This window comes from Plasmodium berghei (genome assembly GCF_900002375.2).
Source record: "Plasmodium berghei ANKA genome assembly, chromosome: 5".
Lineage (NCBI taxonomy): Eukaryota > Apicomplexa > Aconoidasida > Haemosporida > Plasmodiidae > Plasmodium > Plasmodium berghei.
This window is the reverse complement of record NC_036163.2, coordinates 14,623-28,855: the sequence shown is the minus strand read 5'-3', so window position 1 is coordinate 28,855 and position 14,233 is coordinate 14,623. Positions and strand designations below refer to the sequence as shown.

Sequence of the window (14,233 nt, the reverse complement as noted above, 5' to 3'; positions counted from 1 at the left end):
ACACATAGTTTTCTATTATACTTTAAAATTTGCATCAATACTTATTTATATGTTAATATTTACTATATATTATTTTAAAAACTATTTACATTCAAAGACTTATTTAAGCTTATAAATGGCATAATAAATGCGGTTCAGTGCTAATTGGCGTTTTAAACCGTGGAAAAGATGTGCAAAATATATTATAAAATCACTCAATAAGGTATATTTCTAAATTGAAGTATATTGGAATAAATATAAATTTATTTAGCGCATTAAAATGGATAATAATTTATCTATATTCATTAAAAACAATATTAGAATTATGTATATGCAATTAGAAAAGGAAGCAATGCAACTTAATTTGAAAATACTATAATTTTAATAAAAAAGTGGTATATAGTATTAGAAACAAGTATATAAGTATTTAATATATTTTAAAAAATAACCATTTATATACTTTTAAGGATTATAGTAATAATATATTTCTTAATTGTTTCGATTTCTTCAATATATTAGTTTTGGAGCATCATTTATTAAAACAAAAGATATAACGTATATTTTCTATATTAAAGCATATGTATAAGAAGATATATCTTAATTCCATTACAATGTTACTTTAAGTTTTATAATAATTCTCATATGAATTTATTAAGGATAACAATTTATGCATAATTGTATTATATATACATATGATAATAAATGTTTAAACATCCCCCAAAATAAGGTAGTTTACCTAATTACCATAACCAAAAATATAATATTCTTATAGTAATAATATTATATTATTATTCCATATTAATTTTAAATTGAAATTAAGAATAATAAAAATATTTTTATCTACAAATAATTGTTGTATATAGAGTTAAATAATTGTGTTACCTATTTTAGTATATATATAACATGATACCCCCTTAACCTAGAGATTATAAATTATATTCATCATAATGGATGATGATATAGTATATACACTTTTTTATATTATATTTCCTATAAACTTCATTAATTTTTGTTTTAATAAAATGTTCTTAATACATATTTTTATCAATTTTTTTTAAATGATTTCTTAGTGTTCAAATTTTGTTGTTTTGAGGAATTATTTACTTGATAATTTGGGAGAAGCACCAAAATTTTTTAATGATTTTAATAATGCCAATAAGTACTGCCCTAATAAATACTGCAATACCGATCTTGATAAAATTACGGCTGGATTTTTATGGTTGTTTGAACAATATTTTACTAAATACCCAAATAATGACAATAATGTAAATGTTATTAAACCATTTTTTCTATATATTATTTCATGGTTAAGTTACAAATTAAATCAAAAATCAGAGTACAATTTCACCACAATAAACGATTTTTATACTAAACATGTAAATGATAATCAAAAGTATACTAGTCTTATAACAAATGACAATACTTGTACAAAACTTAAGGAAATCATAGATAAAAGAAAGGATTTTTTGGAAATTAATATTGAAGATATGGCTAAATTTTATGATGCATTCAAATTTTTATGTAGTATGTATGATAATGTTGAAAGAAATGAATATGACAAAATTGTAGATAATGCTATTCATTTTGTTAACAAGTATACAGATATCAACGATTATTATAATGTTGAAGGTACCACACATAGTCAAATATTGTTTACTTTATTAACTGATTACAATAATTTTAAAGCTCAACATTCTAGCAAAATTAATAATTCTAAAGAATTACCAAATCTTCCAACAGGAAGAGCAACAAAATCATTTTTACGAAATTCATCAATAAAAATTTCATTAATCCCAATGACATTTATTTTTTTTGCATTACTTGTATATTTAGGAATTGTGTATAAGGTAAATAACATATCAAATGAAAATATAATATTTAAAATTTATATCATACTACAAAAATAACGTTTATTTTTTACTATTTTTATATTAGCGTTTATCATTTGACTTTCGGAAAATGCTTCAAAAACTCAATCTAAGAATCAAAAAAATAAAGAGGAAAATAAATCATTAATTGATTCGAAAATTAGCGACTAGTTCAGGAATCGTAATAATGATTTATATATTTTAAGAAACTGTCTATTTGGAAATATGTAATTTTTTCATAATTTTTATATAGTTTTTATGTTGTGGAGCCCATATTCGAGTTATGGTTAAATATTATATCTTTATTTAATTTTTTATAATTTGACCACTAATTTAATATATATATAATTCCATATGCTTATCACGAGATAAAGTTCGAAAGCCCAAATATGCAACCAAAAAGGGGCATAAGCTAATATGCAATGAATTTCGTAACATATTTTATAAATTATATATAATTGAGTGCTAATGTCGATTTTATATGATTAAAATAAAATGTCTATATTGTATATATGAATATAGATATTAACTATATATGAATCCGTATTATGGAATATAATAATTGCCTATTATATAAGCCTTGATAGCTCAGAGCTATATTGATTTACGCATGTCATAATATGTTTCTTTATTTGATAAAAATTTTATTTAGTAAAACTTAATATTTGTATCATATTTATTTTAATTTAAATTATGTTATCCAACTGAACTGTAATAATGGATATTCATAAAATATAGATGCATGGTATATCGATCGAGAATCGAAAATGTAACATAATCTATAAAATATTATTATTCTTCTAACATTTTTAGCAATACATAAAATTGAACTATATATACAATATTTTTTTAAGTTTTAATTGTAGTTACTATTCTATTTTGTATTTTACATTTGTATTATAATTAATTAGTATTAATAGAGTTTCTTTATAAGGTTTAATTTATCATAAAGGTGTAACATTATATTAATCACTATTAATTTTTAAACTTTATATTTTGAAGAATAAATAAATTATATTTTAAAAGATTTAAAAAATAAAATATAAGTATATTAATAAAAGATCATATCATATTTTGTTCTAATAATTATAAATAATATGATAGATAAAATGCGTTATTATTATATGACTATACATATAATCTAATAAAATACTCTACTAATAATTAATATTGAAATATTGTTATATTGTGAAACCTTCATATAATTAAATATTAATTTTATCGAAAAGACACATAATGACCCATTATAAAGGTATCAATTTATTTATTTTGTTAAATATCCATTTTGGGATATGTGGTTTAATATTATAAAAAACTGGATAAATAAAGAAATGTTAAAGACTCAACGTTAAATTTCTTTTTATTATTCCATATTAATACGCATTATATTATCAGTGCTTAATGAATAATCATTTTTTTAATATAAAACACTATTATATTACCATAGAATTAATAAAATATAAAATTTTTATTAAATGATTTGAATGTATATACATTGATAACTATAACAATAGAATATATAAGGTAAAAATGAACAATGCATAGCATTTAACAAATATTTATCTAAATTTATATATTAAAAATGAAAATACATATTATCTCTCTCCTACTAAATGGTAATATAACAACCTAATTAAAGAGTGTTTTCTATTATACTTTAAAATTTACATCAATAGTTATTCATGTGTTAATATTTACTATATATTATTTTAAAAACTAGTTCCATTCAAAGGCTTATTTAAACTTATAGCTTAATAAATGCGGTTCAGTGCTAATTGTCGTTTTAAACCGTGGAAAAGATGTGCAAAATATATTATAAAATTACCAAATAAGGTATATTTTTAAATTGAAGTACGTATGAATAAAAATAAAGTTATTGAAATGGATATATATTAAATAAAAATAATATTAAAATTATGTATATGTAATTAAAAAAGGTAACAATGGAGCTTATTTTGTAAATGCTATAGTTTTAATAAAATATTGGTATATAGTATTAGAAACAACTATATAAATATTTAATATATTTCAAAAACGATTATTTATATACTTTTAAGGATTATAATAATAATAGTATTTTATATTTTTTAAATTTATACAGTATTTAAGTTTTAGAAAGGCAATCATTAAAAAATAATATATAAATATATTCCTTTTCTATGTTCAAGCATAAATATAAGGAAATATACATTAAATTCTTTATAAAAGTATATTAATTTTTATAATAAAGTTATACCATATTTTATTAATAATAGTATTTTTTGTATAAAATGCATCAAACCTATATTTAATCACAATTTTATTAAAAAACCCTTTATTTAAGGTAATTTAGATAATTATCATAAAGAGGAATATAACGTCTTTTTAGTAATAATATTGTTTTATTAAGTATAATAATTTAATTATTAAAAATTTATAATATATTTAACTACAAACAGTTGTTATATATAGGGTCGAAGTGTTTGCGTCACATATTTGGTGCACTGTATATAAAAACAGTATGATCTTACTCAATTTACAAATCGCAAATAAAATTCAATTACAATGGATGACTATGTGATATATGAATTTTTTAATAATAATAATTTCCTTTACATTTTTTGATATTGTATTATATATATCATTAAACTTTATTTTAATAAAATTTTCAACAATGCATATTTATAATAATTTTTTTAAAATGTTTATTTAGTGTAGTAACTTCCTTTATCTAACGATGGATTTAAAATATGATTCGAGTAATAAAAACTATCAAATTATTAATGAAGATCATTTGAAAAAGCATTGTGATAACGAAAATTGTGGGAGTGATTTCGAAAAAATTAGTGCTGGATGTTTATATTTGTTTGATGCGTTCTTTAAGAATTCTTCTTTGTTTGAGTCTGTTGCAAAAAATAACATCGATATTGTTGAATAAATTATTATATGGTTAAGTTATATGTTAAACCTAAAGGAACAATTAAGATCGACGACGAATCTAGAATATTTTAATAAAACATATATAAATAGTAATGAAAAGAATACAAATTCTATAAAAGGTGTTACGGAGTATAGTAGTTATAAGGAAATCATAGATAAAAAAAAGGATTTGTTGAATATGGATATAGATAGTAATATTATATCTAAATTATATGATGTATTAAAATTATTATGTGAAACGTATTCTGCATATGATAAAAACAAGAATGATTGCACAATTTTTTCAGAAAAAGATCAAAAATTTGTTGATAAATGTAATGAACATAAGTAAGATTATAGTATTACTAAAAATAGTTCATATAGTAAAGTATTTTCTACTTTATTTACTGATTATCAAAATTTAAAAATTAATTGTAGCAATATTTCATCCATTCTAGAGACAAGCACATCACAAAATTCTGCACAAAGTTCTGAATCGAGTTCTAAAGTTACATCACCAATTTCGTCGATAGTAAGCAAATTAATTCCAGTTTTATCGATATTTGGTGCAATAAATTTATTTTTGGAATTTCTTATAATGTGAATAATAAGGAATTAAAAATTTTTTTTCATTATATATATGCAAACATTAACAAACAAATCGTACGTTTCTTAACATTTTATATTAGTATTCGTTATTTGGATTTCGAAAAAAATTAAAAAAAATAAAGAAGAAAATGGATCATTAATATGTGATTCGAAGAGTAATGACTATTTCAGGAATAGTAATAATGATTTATATATGTTAAGAAATTGTCTATTTTGAAGTAATTTTTTACCATAATTTTTATATAGTTTTTATGTTATGGACCCAAGTTAGGGTTAAGTATTATAATGCATTTAATTTTTTATAATTTTTTATAATTTGATAACATTTATTAGTTTAAAGAATTGTTTTAAATATATATAGGAAATAAATTATTAAAATATGTAAAGGATAAGTTGTAGTTTTTAATATTTATATTAAGTGTAAATATGTAAGAAAAAGTTAGGATGAATATTACTCTGAAAAGGAGCAATAAAGAAATATATTTTTATAAATTATAAGAATTTCATTTCGTGTTAATATAATTTAATGTTAAATGTGTTGAAATATGCATTTTTTTTACTTTATTGCTAATTTTTGGTTAATGGTTTATGGTGAAATTGATCGAATATTGGGATCGATATAGAAAGATGACTCCCCAGTATAGATTTGGTTATATAAGAGAAAGCTAATTTAAATAATTACAATGCATAATATGAGAAACTGGGGGAGAATGAAGAGAGATAGGAACACGTGAAAAGGGTTATAAATTGAAGAAATTGTAAAGTCGTAAATTGAGTTGATGAGAAAATGGGATTATTAAAGATATAGAAAGTTATGCAAGTCGATCCTGTGCCATTTATTTATTTTTTTTTTTTTATAAAAAAGAACAATTATTTATAATTATAAATTTAGTTAACTTTTTTTTTCGAAGTTAAACATTTAATATTAACTTATATTTTATTAGTTAATGTTTTGTTTCGATTTGGGTTTAATTTTATATTCTTCATATAATAAATAATTCTTTCATAATTGATATATATATATATATATATATATATATATATAAATTACGAAATATATAATTTATATAAGACATAATACATTTTATAATAGTTAAAATGAACATATATATATAGATACGTTTTATAATATATTTCGTTAGCAAATTTCCTAGTAACTCCCAAAAGTTATATATATAATTATGTTATTATTACAAAAGATATAGATATAAATGAACAAAACGATGTATTAATAACTAGGCACTGAAATATTTTTAGATGATGTCAACATAATATAGATATTATATAAAAGTATATTTATTGAGCTTATATGCTCTAATAGTATTTTTTGCTATTATACATATATAAATTAATAAATATGTATTATAAATATTTCGTTTTACTAAGGAGAATATATATGTTTTAAAATATTTTATTCTAAAACGATGAAATAAGGAAACTTTTTACATATATTTAAAGTATTTCTATTGAGTGCAATAATAAGTTTTTTGTAACATACAATGCTTAGGAGTAAGAATAATATTGATATGGTACTAAATAGTAATAAATATATTAGGCTTATTTAATTGGATTATATGGATATACGATAGTTATATATATTATTAAACTTGTAATAATACTGACAATGGATAAAATGAAAAATGGATATTATGGTATCTAGGTAATTACACTTTTAATGTGATATTAGTATTAACATTATCAAGCAAGAGAATATAAATTTTATTAATAATTATACAAATCCCCTTAAAAATATTGTTTTTATATCTAAAAATAAATACGTTTTATTATAAAATATACAATACATAAATATGTTTAGGTTATAAGTATAAATATGTGGTTAAAATGGTAATTCATGTTCTATTGGTTCTCAGATTAATTCATTATTCCAACCAAAGTATAAATAAAATATTAAAATTAAAGTTAACATATTTATATGATTTAATGGTTAAAATATATTATTTAATCATTTATATACTAAATAATAAGAATGAAAAGAAAATACACTAACTATTACCCCAAAACTAATTTATGCTCATGAGCTATTTTAATTGTAATAGATCAATTAACCTAATTTGCACATTATGTTTTTTAATTTTAAAAATAAAATGAGATATTCACTCAAAACTATTCATTAATTTCATTTATATATAAAGAAGTGTTAATATATAAACAAAGTTATTAAACATTTTAAAATGGATCATTAATTTACATATTGATTAAATGTAAATGCACACAATATATAACTTAATTCGAAAAAATAATATTAATTCATTTATTAAATGTTATAATTTAAACAATTTTTCTTTCATTTATTGGAAATAATATAAAAAGGTGTAATATTCCTTATTGAATAATAGCGTATATCAATATATGGGATTACATAGTGAGATCCAAATCCATTTTTAACAACCATAGTAATAACATATTTCTTATTCTTTATGTATTTATAGTAACATAAGTTTTGAAGCTCATTTATTAAAAAAGTAGTGAATATAATTTTATTTTCATGTGTAAGCCTATAACATAAATGTATTATTATATAAAATAAATTCCATCTATTTTTGTTATGGCATTCCATGAATTTGTGTAATCGGTTTATTTAAAATATTATTTTAAAAAATTGTATTATGCATAAAATATATTATATATAGATATGATAAAAATATTAAACAAATAACCACTTAAGACAATTTAGCAATTGTTATAAACAAAAATCGAATACCTGTTCAATACTATTATTATTCCATGCTAATTCAAGCATTAAACTAATAAGAATGTCTTTAACTACATATATTAATTATATAGAAATCTCAATTAATTAATAACTTACTTTGTCTCAATACATTCCTTATGTACAAAATAGAAATATGACAAATTATTTACAGATTAAAAATAAAATCCAGAATAATGACTCTCAATGTGGTATACACATTTTTTAATAAAATGAATTTTATTTTATTGTTTTGCATTGTTTATAAATTAACTTAAATTTCAACAAGATTTCATTAATATATTTTTTATTAATTTTTATAATATGTTCTTAGTGTAAAGCATTTAAAGAAATTGATGATTACTGGGATAATAATTTTTCTCTTGAGGGCATTGATATCACTAATGAAATACACACTATTTATTGTCCTATTAACAATGAAACGGGGAAAAGAGAATGTAAAACTGTCAGTCAAAGAGTTAATGCTGGTAATGTATTATTATTTAATAATTTATTCAGCGGAGATGATAATATAGAATCTGATAATAAAAATAACGAATATATCACGTATATTATGCTATGGTTAAGTAATAAAATGAAACTAATTACAGATGGAACTTACGGAAGCGTGTCAGATTTTTATATTACGTTTATAAAAAATGGTGATGTTGATGCTGATGTTGATGATGACAATTATTATGAATATCTTGATAAAATCGCTGAAAAAAAAGAAATAATGGAAATTAAAATTGAAGAAATGTATGAACTTTATGAGTTACTTAAAGATCTTTGTAATGTAATTACTAATTGTTCCGAAGATTCTTCAGAATGCTCCTATTTTACAAAATTTGCTATTAAATGGAATAATCTATACAATAAATTTGATGATAAAACAACTAAGTATATTGAAGATAAGTATTATTGTGACGTGTTGTTGACTTTAAAAAAAGCTTATGAGAAATTTAAAAATGGTAATAAAAACAAAGATAATCTTCAAGAAATTAATGATGAAATAAATTATTGTGCTCAATCATGTAAAAAAGCAACTACCTCGTGGAGAATTATAGATGTGAGTTCCCAAAATTTACCGAATGAAATAGATCGAAAATTTAGTGAAATTGTAAAAACACATTCCTCTAAAAATAAAAAGAAATATCAGATACTGAAGAAATTTGTGAAAATTATAAAAAAAATGGCGATGAAGAAGAGAGGAATAGTGAAAAAAAAGAAAATAAAAAAAGTAATTGTCAAAGCGCCGAAGAATAAAAAACAGAGTAACAACCATCAAAGATCAATCCAAGGAGGAAAACAACCAGTTACAGAAGAACCATCACAAATTTCAGAAGATGAAGCAGATTCAGAAGATGAAGCAGATTCAGAAGATGAAGCAGATTCAGAAGATGAAGCAGATTTAGAAGGTGAAGAAGAAGATAGTGAACAAACCGAACCGAAGAATAATGATCAAAACAACGAACAACAAAATACAATGGATCAAGCATCAAACCAATGTGATAACCCATCAGATTCAGAAGGTGCATCATCACCTTCAGGAAATGAACTAGAAAAAAGTGAAATCCCAAAAGAAGACTCTGAAGAACAAAAAAATACCAATTTACCAACGGAACCGAACAATCAAACAGTAGTTCAAGAACAATCTGTTACAGATTCAAAACCACAACCAGAATCACAACCACAGCCGCAACCACAACCACAACCGCAACCACGACAAGAACAACAAAAGATAGAATCACAGGCAGAATCACATCCAGAATTACAGTCAGAACCACAGCCAGAACCAACAACATCACCAACACCACCATCGCCAGAAGCACAAGATGAAAAACATGAGACACAACCTGCATCTACACAAGAAAAATCATCAACGAACCATGAAACTATAAAAAAAATCACAGAAAAGGGATTTTTACACGATTTCTATAAACTGTATCTTTCATCTTTTTATAAAAACCTTACAGATTATGGGCATCGTTTATATGAAAGTGTATCAACTAGCTTAACAAAAGGTTATTCTGCATTTAATAATTTTGCTAATGATATAATTACTCAACCAAATAAAGCAAATGATAATTTATCGTCAGCTGATAATAAAATTCAACCAAAAGATTCAGGAAGTAATTTACCTCCATCTGATAGTTCATCAGAAATACCCTCGCCTTCACCGACACAATCTAGTGACAAAAAAGCTGAAGATGGGAGTCCAAAAAAAGAATCTGAAGGTAAAAGCCAAGAAAATGCTAAAGATGGAGGTGGAAGTGAAGATACAATAAGTGAACCTGAAGTTGGAAACCAAGAAAATAAAACTGAAGGTAAAGACCAAATAAGTGAAACTGGAAGTAAAGATGAAGTACCAATACCAACACCAGCTCCTGAAGAGCCATCAAAGGATTCTATCAATAAAATACATGATCAAGGAATTAAACAACTTCCTCCTGAAATCAAGGTAGAAAAAGGAATATTTGAAATAGGATTTCCAGGAGATGTATTTAAAGGATACAAATTATTTGTATATTTAGTTATAATTATTGGCATACCCATTATTTTAGCACTTATGTATAAGGTAAATAGAAAGAAAATTATTAAATAGAAAATTAAAAAATACATATTACTACATATTTTGTGCATGCATAAAAAACAAATAACTATATATTTTTCATAATTTTATGTTAGTATTTTTCATTTGGATGGAGAAAGGAATTGAAGAAAAAAAAAAACATGAAAAAGGTTATAAATATGTTTGGTGCAAATGAAAAGACAAAAAGAGTTATAAACCCAACTGATCGAAAAAAACAAGTACAAATAATTATAAATTTATCTAAAAAAAAACAGGATAAAAAGCTTACAAATCCATCTACTCAAAAAAAGCAGGATGAAAAGGTTACAAGTTCATCTACTCAAAAAAAACAAACTAAACAGTTTATAAATTCCATTTACTGGGGAAAATATCCATTATTAAATATGTATAAACTTATGGAGACCGATCCTGTACCATTTATTATTTTGTATTTGGTGTTTATTTTTTATGTTTATAGAAGAAAATGAGATTCTTTAGAATAATAAATATAATTAATAGTTTTTGTTTTGTGTTCAGATTCTTTGGATCTGACTTAAAAATTCAATATAAGTATTAAAAATAATAACTGCATATTAATATAAGTAATTTGGCTTATATAAACAATTAAAAAGTGCATTTTGTGTAATATTATAATATGTGTATTTTATTAATCTATATAAAACAGTGTCTTATGATCGATTCATGTGATTTCAATTATAACTTCCTTTTCTATAACTCTAAAAATATATTAGTTTATAAAATTATTTATTATCGAAAAAAAATAAAAGAGGAAATAAATCATTAATAAATTATTCAGATGACATGAATTGATATAATTAAGATATGTCCTATTTGGAGATAATTAATTTTTAATGAACATTATTTGGTTTATAAGAAAAATGAAAACAATAAATAAATCCCATTCATGAAAATAAATTTTCTAATATTACGGTCTGAAAAATATATATAAAATATATGTTTATATATATAAAGCTTATACAATAATGCATTTTCTATATGAGTAAATGTACTATATGTTTAATGAATCGAGAAATAAAGCATTTCTTATTAACTGTATTTCATTTTCTGGTTTCACATGTATTATTCGTTGTGATTTATACAAGGTATACTTGAAAATTTGAATATTTTATATGACTTTAATAGGAATAGTACAATTGATGTTTATATTCATAGATATATTTATAAATAAAATTAGTGCACATCAATCTATGAAAAAAATATTTTTACAAAAAAATGGTAAATAAAATGTGAAATATTATTAATTAATATTTAAAATTGGAGAAATATAACAATAAAATATAATAAATTAAAAATCATTTAAATGTAAATAACAAAGATATTTTACTAAAGTGCTCATTATATGGTTGTATTTATTCATATAGAACATATATATATGCACCTAATATCATATTATTTAATTGATATTTATTATTTGGTCGTGTGTAAATGATAATAGAAAATATATAAATTTACAAAATATTAAAACCCCATCACTAAATATACCAAAGTATTAAAAATTAATTAAAAGTTTATTTTATAACAAATTTTCTAAAAATAAATTTTAGGGAAAATTATTATATACATATATTTTGTTATAATTAAAATATTAAAAATTATGTATTTTTTAGATAAAAGTTAATATTTCTTTGAAAAAAAACATAATATATATATCCATAAACAATTTTAATGAATATAACGAAATTTATTACAACATTGAATTAATGAATTCTAAGAAAATAGAAAAAATTAATAAATGAAATAAAATTTGTTATTTATAGATATATAATTTATTTATAAATTTTAGAACAAAAAACTATAGTAAACATTAATATTTTGGGAATAAATATCAAGTTATCAACATTATTTCATTTATTTAATACATAAATAAATCTAAAAATGAGAGTCAGTATTTTAAAATATGTTCTTTTTTCAATTGTTATTTGTTCTTTTGAATATTCCAAAAATGTAAGTTACATATTATTTTATTATTAATAATATTTCATTATAGTTTTTGTATCTATCGTTTTACATTAACCTTATATTATTGTTTCATGTATTGGCAAAACACTTATGTTAAATTAAACCAACAATTAAAATTAATTACATATATGTTAATAAATATTTGATTTCTTTGCAGGAATTATACTTTGTAAACGATAGAGGGATATGGCTTGAAAGGAATGTAATAAACTTTAGAAATAATAGGATATTATCATATGCAGATAACGAATTTGATTTAAATGGATTTTATCAATCAACTTTGAATCTTGCAAATCAACTTGGTGATTGTGTTGAAGGTAAAAAAGAAATAGAACACCTTCGAAATATTATAGATTCACATATAAAGGAGCATAAAGGAAGTAACACATCACTTGATTTAAAAAATGTAGATAGTAAGACAAAAAAAATAATTAATGAACTTCGAAAAAAATTAGAAGAATTAAAAAAACAGATTTCTGATAAAACGAATGGTGAATTAGCAATACAACCGATAGATGATAAAATAATAATAAAAAAAGATGAAAATAGTTCTGTATCAGAACATGAAGACTTTAAACAATTGGAAAAAAATGAAAATAATAAAATTGTATCAAGTAATTGTTATATGAAATCAAAATTGAATAAAACAATTAAAAAAGTAGCAACAAAATTCATCCTGTCGGCGTTGGCATTTTTAGCAGTTGTTTCTTCGATACCACTAATATTGTTTGCGTGCTTAATTATAATACCCATATTGCCTGGATTTTTCATATGCTATTTCCTTTGGAGACTTATTAAATATTCCATTAAATTAAGAAAAATATAAAAATAACCACTTTTTATTATTATGCTTTATTATGCATGTTTAAATGACTAGAAATAATATACTTAATATTTTATGTCATAAAATTTATGCTTTTTACATTTTATATAATAATTGAATATAATTTAATTGTTTGTTATATTATTATATATTTTAATTTGATATATAATCACGTTATATAATTAATTTATCTGTGATTACAATTTGTTAAAAACTCATTTGTCTATTTCCATGCACATATGTTATATATTAATGGATTTTGAATGTACTAATTTTTAGCCAGTATTTATAATTATTTTAAATAAACAAATTTAAGCACACTATTAATAAAATTATAAGCTATATTAATGATTCAGATTTAGGTTTAGAGTTGCGTTTTGGAGAACTTGTATTTTGGGTCATGGTCCTGTACTGTGGGTTATAGTTTTGGTCTATGGAATCTATGTTTTGGGTTAGGGTTATATTTTTATTAATTTGTTTATAATTTGATCATATTTATTTGTTTATAAATTGTGATTAAATATATATATACTATACCCATATGTTTTATCTTGAAATTAAGTCCAAATATGTACCACCCAAAGGAGCATATCTATTAATACGAAAGGGGTTGCATAACATTTTTTCCATAAAGTGTAATATTGATTTAATATGATTAAAATAGCATATTGAATATATTAATATATATATTGATTATATATGAATCCATATTATTCTATATGATAATTGCCTATTATATAAGCCCTGATAACCCAGAGTTATATTGAATTATG

The 14,233-nt window shown here is 21.6% G+C and overlaps 3 protein-coding genes and 1 pseudogene across 3 annotated transcripts, besides 1 other annotated feature; all 4 read left to right on the top strand.

Annotated features, from left to right (window-relative positions):
- Positions 1-926: 926 nt before the first annotated feature.
- On the top strand, positions 927-1,995 carry PBANKA_0500971 (BIR protein; the record flags this gene model as incomplete). The annotated part of the gene is made up of 3 exons (XM_034568239.1): positions 927-941; positions 1,050-1,826; positions 1,915-1,995. 3 exons carry the CDS (start codon positions 927-929, stop codon positions 1,993-1,995), a joined length of 873 nt encoding a protein of 290 aa, XP_034420248.1.
- A 2,396-nt stretch (positions 1,996-4,391) lies between these two features.
- On the top strand, positions 4,392-5,494 carry PBANKA_0500950 (annotated as a pseudogene).
- Positions 4,392-5,494: a sequence feature (BIR protein, pseudogene;~PIR protein, pseudogene).
- Positions 5,495-8,261: 2,767 nt separating this feature from the next.
- On the top strand, positions 8,262-11,124 carry PBANKA_0500781 (BIR protein; the record flags this gene model as incomplete). Its single annotated transcript, XM_034568237.1, has 3 exons — positions 8,262-8,276; positions 8,399-10,642; positions 10,753-11,124. The coding sequence occupies 3 exons, from the start codon at positions 8,262-8,264 to the stop codon at positions 11,122-11,124; spliced, it is 2,631 nt and encodes an 876-aa protein (XP_034420247.1).
- A 1,429-nt stretch (positions 11,125-12,553) lies between these two features.
- Positions 12,554-13,463, top strand: PBANKA_0500741 (fam-b protein; the record flags this gene model as incomplete). Its single annotated transcript, XM_034568236.1, has 2 exons — positions 12,554-12,622; positions 12,795-13,463. 2 exons carry the CDS (start codon positions 12,554-12,556, stop codon positions 13,461-13,463), a joined length of 738 nt encoding a protein of 245 aa, XP_034420246.1.
- Positions 13,464-14,233: the final 770 nt, after the last annotated feature.